Source organism: Pecten maximus, chromosome 19 (assembly GCF_902652985.1).
Source record: "Pecten maximus chromosome 19, xPecMax1.1, whole genome shotgun sequence".
Classification (NCBI taxonomy): Eukaryota; Metazoa; Mollusca; class Bivalvia; order Pectinida; family Pectinidae; genus Pecten; species Pecten maximus.
The window spans coordinates 43816-52588 of record NC_047033.1 but is presented as its reverse complement, the minus strand read 5'-3'; the positions used below and the strand labels follow the sequence as shown (position 1 = coordinate 52588).

The following is an 8773-nucleotide window of genomic DNA, read 5'->3' as shown; positions in this document are numbered from 1 at the left end:
TGCAAAGCTGTGGATTGGATAAAAAGTCTTTTTAATTATCGCAAAGTGAAGCTTTGGTAATTACATATAATGTGATTACTTTTTGTATGTACATTAATTAACAAGTCAGGAAATAAAAATAATGTCTCGGAATGAATTGTAGATTGGAATGTATACTGTATCAAACATATAATACATTTCACAAGCTGTTTCATGCTGAATTTATAACAGATTCGTAAACAATTTCATGTATGCCTGCATACATTAACACATAAAAACACTTTATTAATAAAGCACTCTCTTTTCTTACTCCTCCGTTCTGTCTATATTTCACCCCATTTGTTTCTCCTCTCCCTCCCTCTCAATCGTTCATTCCTCTCGACATCCCTCCCAATACCCAACATCAAAATTGTGTAACAATTTTTTCGTTTCAATCTGATATCACACTTAAAGAAAGACAAACACGAAATGTATGAACAGTAGTACTTACACATGGCACCAAAAGGAATATATCACATGATTCAACAATTCAACAACAGATTCTGGACCAAAGAATATATCAACAATTCTGTTCATCACATGCTATTAGGCTTACCTCCATATATCTTCAATATTATCTTGTCTGTACTAACAACATGACCCTCCATCTTGACATCAACAACAAGAATCTCTATCTTGACATCAACAACATGACCTTACATCTTGACATCAACAACAAGAGCATCCATCTTGACATCAACAACATTACCCTCCATCTTGACATCAACATGACCCTACATCTTGACATCAACAACAAGAGCATCCATCTTGACATCAACAACATTACTCTCAATCTTGACATCAACAACATGACCCTCCATCTTGACATCAACAACATTACCCTCCATCTTGACCCTACATCTTGACACCATCAAGACTCTCAATCTTGACATCAACAAAAGGACCCTCCATCTTGACATCAACAAGATGACCCTCCATCTCGACATCAACAACATGACCCTTCATCTCGACATCAACAACATTACCCTCGATCTTGACATCAACAAGACCCCCCATCTTGACATCAACAACATGACCCTCCATCTCGACATCAACAACATGACCCTTCATCTCGACATCAACAACATTACCCTCGATCTTGACATCAACAAGACCCCCCATCTTGACATCAACAACATGACCCTTCATCCTGACATCAACATGAACCTCCATCTTGACATCAACAACAAGACTCTCCATCTTGACATCAACATGACCCTCCATCTTGAGATCAACAACATGACCCTACATCTTGACATCAACAACAAGACTCTCCATCTTGACATCAACAACACCCTCTTTCTTGACATCAACAACATGACCATCCATCTTGACATCAACAAGAGGACTATCAATCTTGACATCAATATGACTCTCCATCTTGACATCAACAACAACGACCCTCAATCTTGACATAAACATGAGCTTGCATCTTGACATCAACAAGACCCTCCATCTTGACATCAACAAGACCCTCCATCTTACCATCAACAAGACTCTCTGTCTTGACATCAACATGACCCTACATCTTGACATCAACAACAAGAACATCTATCTTGACATCAACAACAAGACCCTCAATCTTGACATCAACAAGACTCTCAATCTTGACATCAACAAAAGGACTCACAATATTGACATCAACAACACAACCCTCCATCTTGACATCAACAACATGACTCTCAATCTTGGCATCAACAACATGACTCTCAATCTTGACATCAACAACATGACCCTCCATCTTGACATCAACAACATTACCCTCCATCTTGACCCTACATCTTGACATCATCAAGACTCTCAATCTTGACATCAACAAAAGGACCCTCCATCTTGACATCAACAAGATGACCCTCCATCTCGACATCAACAACATGACCCTTCATCTCGACATCAACAACATTACCCTCGATCTTGACATCAACAAGACCCCCCATCTTGACATCAACAACATGACCCTTCATCCTGACATCAACATGAACCTCCATCTTGACATCAACAACAAGACTCTCCATCTTGACATCAACATGACCCTCCATCTTGAGATCAACAACATGACCCTACATCTTGACATCAACAACAAGACTCTCCATCTTGACATCAACAACACCCTCTTTCTTGACATCAACAACATGACCATCCATCTTGACATCAACAAGAGGACTATCAATCTTGACATCAATATGACTCTCCATCTTGACATCAACAACAACGACCCTCAATCTTGACATAAACATGAGCTTGCATCTTGACATCAACAAGACCCTCCATCTTGACATCAACAAGACCCTCCATCTTACCATCAACAAGACTCTCTGTCTTGACATCAACATGACCCTACATCTTGACATCAACAACAAGAACATCTATCTTGACATCAACAACAAGACCCTCAATCTTGACATCAACAAGACTCTCAATCTTGACATCAACAAAAGGACTCACAATATTGACATCAACAACACAACCCTCCATCTTGACATCAACAACATGACTCTCAATCTTGGCATCAACAACATGACTCTCAATCTTGGCTTCAACAACATGACCCTCCATCATGACATCAACAACATGACCCTCCATCTTGACATCAACATGATCCTCCATCTTGACATCAACAACATGACTATCCATCTTGACATCAACAAGAGGACTCTCAATCTTGACATCGACAACATGACTATCCATCTTGACATCGACAACATGACTATCCATCTTGACATCAACAACATGACTATCCATCTTGACATCAACAACATGACTCTCAATCTTGACATCAACATGACCCTCCATCTTGACATCAACAACATCACCCTAGACAATCTATCTACATCATCCACCTTGAACTTCATAATCATGTATGGCATCCGACTTATCAAAGTTATTGTAATTAGTGTGTCATCATCTTTAACCACATCTATAACCTCGTTTTCACATCAATAAAACTCTTAAATAAGACATACTTGTATAAAGACATATTTACTGTTTATTATAAATAACTAAATACAATTGATCAATAGAGCAGATAGCACCTTTGACTTTGATTCCCAAATTCATAGAGGCAAGCCAGACATGATACACTCTCGTTTGTGTCAAAATGAATGTACTTTGCTCCTTTAAAAGGAAAACACACATGACAATGTATTATACTTATCAGAAAAAAAATTACATTAATATAGCATACATTGTTGTAAAGTGTAGTATACATTGTTGTACAGTGTAGTATACATTGTTGTATAGTGTAGTATACATTGTTGTACAGTGTAGTGTACATTGTTGTACAGTGTAGTATACATTGTTGTACAGTGTGGTATACATTGTTGTTGTACAGTAGTATACATTGTTGTACAGTGTAGTGTACATTGTTGTACAGTGTGGTATACATTGTTGTTGTACAGTAGTATACATTGTTGTACAGTGTAGTATACATTGTTGTACAGTGTGGTATACATTGTTGTTGTACAGTAGTATACATTGTTGTACAGTGTAGTATACATTGTTGTACAGTGAAGTATACATTGTTGTACAGTGTAGTATACATTGTTGTACAATGTAGTATGCATTGTTGTACAGTGTATTGTACACACACCTTGTTGTACAGTGTAGTATACATTGTTGTACAGTGTAGTATACATTGTTGTACAGTGTAGTATACATTGTTGTACAATGTAGCTATATATATAGTATGCATTGTTGTACAGTGTATTATACACCATTGTTGTACAGTGTATGATTTTGATAGATATAATTTACAAGGAAGGCTATATGACATTACTATTCATGGATCAGTTGTATCTTTACAAACATGACCACTGTTGATTTAGCTTAATGAGTATATTCTTTGTCATTTCAGTTCAACATACAGACCTTGTCAACATGAGTATAGGCCCAGATTATCTCCCCTGAATTGATCTATCACAGTATGCATTTGATAAGTAATCAATTGTGCCACTTTACTTCCTGATACTCAAACCTTGTCCTATCTATGATTCCATACTAAATCATACCAGAATTTTTGAGGAATATCACACAAGCATATATAACATTTATAATCACAACATACTTTCTTTGTCCATAGAAACAACACAACATACTTCTAGTTTGCCTCTATGGAAACATCACAACATACTTCTAGTTTGTCTCTATGGAAACATCACAACATATTTCTTGTTAGTCTCTATGGAAACATCAAAACATATTTCTTGTCTCCATGGAAGCACCATTATATATTACTTCTTGTTTAATTTGTCTCAATGGCAACATCACAACTTTTAATTAATGCTCTTATTTGTGCCATACATACATAAATAATATATAATTAAAATACTTCCTGATTAGTGATATTACAATATATCTCTCCTACTGGCTTCAATAGTGATATTACAAACTCGTGATGGTTTCCATGGATTTGTATCACAAATTTAACCATATTTTCTCTTCAATAAGATCAAAGACTTCAGTTCTGAGAGTTGAGGTAAAATATCTTCTAGGGCTTCTGCACCTGACAACACAGTTTTAAAGTACCAGAAGTATTTCTAATATATACTCTCAGATCTGTCAAACTTCAGAGCCAGACATGGGGTGGGCTTAACAGAGAGCATACAGGTTTATCACATATAAAGTACCATCTTCAAAATGGCTGCATTTTTGCTATTTGCAGAAACATGACATTATATACATGTAAACCGTATATCATGAGTCGGTCATGTGAGGATCAAATAGAAAAGAGATGCATTTAATTATACATCACCACATTGAACACTCTAGATATTTCTGATTGAATCATTCTTATGTTACAACTTTGTATCCTCTGTTCTCTCATTGATATGGACAGCTCCAGAATATAGAAATGGAATTTTAATGCTGTGATCATCAATTTCACTCATCTGATGTTTCGGACATTTAACACTATCTGTTGTGCCCAGATTTGTTTTCTCTATTGTAATCATTTTCTCTGTACTTATTTCCTCAAGTGAGTCCAGTGATAATTGTTTGTGTTTTCTGATATCTGACCTTGAACTGTTGACCTCTGATCTGTTGTGCCAGCCATTTTCCTGGAGTGATCTAAATGACCCACACCTTTGTTCCTCTAATACTTGTTTTGATCCACTAACACAGTTTGGTACTTGGAGTCTGTTGGTATGTTTCAAATTTTGTACACTCTTTCTTGATGATCTACCTTTAAGTGTTTCCATATGACCTTCAGATTTTATTTTCCGGATGTCGTGAATAAGTAACGGATTGAAAGTGATGTCTATTGGTCCATAGGCTCCAATCTGGTCCATCGACTCATCATCCATATCATTAACGGTCTGACCTTGAGAAGACGGACCAGTAAGACCTAGTGGCCCTTTAGGAGCATTCTTCTGACCACAACTTAAACTGTCAGAGTTTACGCTATGTCCATCACATGTAAACCTGAGTCCAGATACACTGTCACTATCAGAATCTGCATACGATATATCACAGTAGCTATCTTCAAGGCCAAGTGATTCGTTCAGTAATGACCCCATGTCGTCCTCACTGGGGACTAAGACACCATCAGAAAACCTGTCTCCACTGATCATGACCTTGGGGATGTGGTGTTTGACCTTGGGAAAATTACCAAATGCCTGAGCTGATAAAACACTATAGCAATCCCAGCTACTGCTTGATGTTGTACTGTACACGCTCCGCCGAATATCGTCATAACGACTGATGCCCTTGCTTTCACAGTAACCTTAAACAAACACAGAGACTTATTAAGAAATGTTTTAATAATTGTTGTCATCATTGTGAACATCATCATCATGAAACCTGATCAGATAGATGTATAGGATCATTTACAGTAATTTACTGAAAATCATTTCCAACTGATATATTTACATTCATATGAGTTTATTTTCTTTTAACTTGTTCATGAATGATCTATAAAAACTTTATACAAGCAGTCCCTATAAGGAAGCAGAATGTAAGGTTTGAATTTGAATGGTCCATTCAGTCAACTTCAACTTGATTTATTCTCAAAAAACTAAATTTCTTAGTAACCTTGACCTTTGATCTTTTGACCCAAAAGAAAATCTTATGCCAGCACTCTTGAAAAGTGAAAACTTATTTGAACTTTCAGATCCTTGTTAAGTGTACAAATGAATACGATCCTGAACTCATGATTGAATTAACACAGGTGTTGATTAGACTGGACACCAATCCATTCATTGCTGCAATATCAATGTGTGGAAGAGACATTAAAGAAATCTGTCTTCCTATAATAGACTTGTTAATGGTCATATCACTTACGTTCTAATATTTCTCTTTCTTGGAATTCCAAATCACGTAGCTCTTTCATCTTGCTGGTAACAACTCCCTGTGGAGAAAAAACACTTATTTATTAACATATCTATCAACATGTTTTATCTGAGATGGCAATAGTATGTCATTGAGCAATCAAATCGTGACTTGATAATCATGTTTTCTTTCTTCCTTTTTGTCTCTCCAGTCACAATGCAGTTTACAAACTTGATTTCCCAGACTTGATCCATTTATGCAGGATAACTATTGTAATTTCCTGTGTATTGCCTAAGCGCTTTAGGAGTATTGAGGATGTATAATGTAGAGAAAGTGAATGTAACTCCTGGAGTATTGAGGGTGTATAATGTAGAGAAAGTGAATGTAACCTCTGGAGTATTGAGGATGTATAAGGTAGAGAAAGTTAATGTAACCTCTGGATTATTGAAGATGTATAATGTAGAGAAAGTGAATGTAACTCCTGGAGTATTGAGGATGTATAATGTAGAGAAAGTGAATGTAACCTCTGGATTATTGAAGATGTATAATGTAGAGAATGTGAATGTAACCTCTGGATTATTGAGGATGTATAATGTAGAGAAAGTGAATGTAACTCCTGGAGTATTGAGGATGTATAATGTAGAGAAAGTTAATGTAACCTCTGGAGTATTGAGGATGTATAATGTAGAGAAAGTGAATGTAACCTCTGAGGATGTATAATGTAGAGAAAGTGAATGTGACCTCTGGAGTATTGAGGATGTATAATGTAGAGAAAGTGAATGTAACTCCTGGATTATTGAGGATGTATAATGTAGAGAAAGTGAATGTAATTCCTGGAGTATTGAGGATGTATAATATAGAGAAAGTGAATGTAACCTCTGGATTATTGAGGATGTATAATGTAGAGAAAGTGAATGTAACCTCTCGAGTATTGAGGATGTATAATGTAGAGAAAGTGAATGTGAACCATGGAGTATTGAGGATGTATAATGTAGAGAAAGTGAAAGTAACCTCTCGAGTATTGAGGATGTATAATGTAGAGAAAGTGAATGTAACCTCTGGAGTATCAAGGATGTGTAATTACATAATGCCGATAATGTGAATGACACAGCTGGTGTCTTCTGTCAATATATGTCTATGATAGCTTGGTAACATATACAAGTATATGCTGAAATTAATGTATTTGTACATGTTCTTGTATGTTTGTGTAAGTGTGTTTGAGGTGTGTGAGATTTTTCCTTCATGAGTTACTTCCCCTTAACCTTGTGTTGAAGGAATTATTCCATTAAATTTTCCATTTCAAATTTGTCTCAAATATCATGTCTCATTGATAATTTCACTTTGGTCATTTGATGGAGAGAATTTATATTGACCGCTATTCTATCTAAATGACTATGCAATTTCGACAATAGAATTTGATGAAATAAAATGAATTTAAGACAGATATAAGTCCAGCAATTTAAGATCCCTTTTATACCTTTAGGCGTATGATCCTATCATACAGCTCCACCTTGTGAACACAGTCTTCAAACAGTACCACCAGCCTACAGAATCACAGTAATACACATAAACCATACTTATGATACCAGATACAGGGGTCATATTGTAAAGGGTCATGTTTTTTAAAATTGTAAATATCAGCTAGGGTTAAGGGTTATACAGTTCATACTGTATATGTCAGCTAGGGTCAGGGGTCATACAGTTCACATGTAAGATGTCAACTAGTGTCAAGGGTCATACAGTTCATATGTTAGATGTCAGCTAGGGTCAAGCGTCATACAGTTCACATGTTAGATGTCAGCTAGGGTCAGGGGTCATACATGTACAGTTCACATGTTAGATGTCAGCTAGGGTCAGGAGTCATACAGTTGATATGTTAGATGTCAGCTAGGGTCAAGGGTCATACAGTTCATATGTTAGATGTCAGCTAGGGTCAAGGGTCTTACAGTTCATACGTTAGATGTCAGCTAGGGTCAAGGGTCATGCAGTTCCTACTGCACATACCACCAGTTGACATTTAAGCTTGAGGATGTATCAATCATCATAATTTGTCAGCTAGGGCCACACAAATACTTATATAATATCATTAGCTTTTTATGGGCATATTATCATATTTCAAAGGTTAATTAAAACAAACACCTAGCTACCATATAAAAATTCAAATTATACTAAAGCCAGCATCAAATTGGTAGACTATTTACTGTCTAGATGAACTCATACTGTCAAAAAGTTAAGTTAAATTTAAATTTCTTTCGGAGGACAAAGGACTAGAGTGGGTCAATAACATTACCTGAGTTTATCCCCACTTAGTTTGATGGCTGACACCAGCTCAGCGTGTGTGGCTACCTCCATACTCCGGCCATTTACAGACAGAATCACATCACCTGTATAATTTAGAAAAAAAACAAATTTATTAGATAACACACTAACACCCAAACTAGAATTAGGCTGAAATAACACTTAACACCTAAACTAGAATTAGGCTGAAATA

General features: G+C 36.2%; 1 protein-coding gene across 2 annotated transcripts in view; it reads right to left on the bottom strand.

Annotated features, from left to right (window-relative positions):
- Positions 1–3652: 3652 nt before the first annotated feature.
- LOC117317923 overlaps positions 3653–8773 on the bottom strand; it is a 33895-nt gene continuing 28774 nt past the window's right edge. For both annotated transcript variants that reach the window (XM_033872891.1, XM_033872892.1), the window contains 4 exons: positions 8573–8666; positions 7760–7826; positions 6295–6361; positions 3653–5737 (listed from right to left, as the gene is read on the bottom strand). In XM_033872891.1, the coding sequence (XP_033728782.1) occupies positions 4812–5737; positions 6295–6361; positions 7760–7826; positions 8573–8666 (1154 nt within the window). In that variant the 3' untranslated portion in view covers positions 3653–4811. The remainder of the gene's footprint in view (positions 5738–6294; positions 6362–7759; positions 7827–8572; positions 8667–8773) is intronic.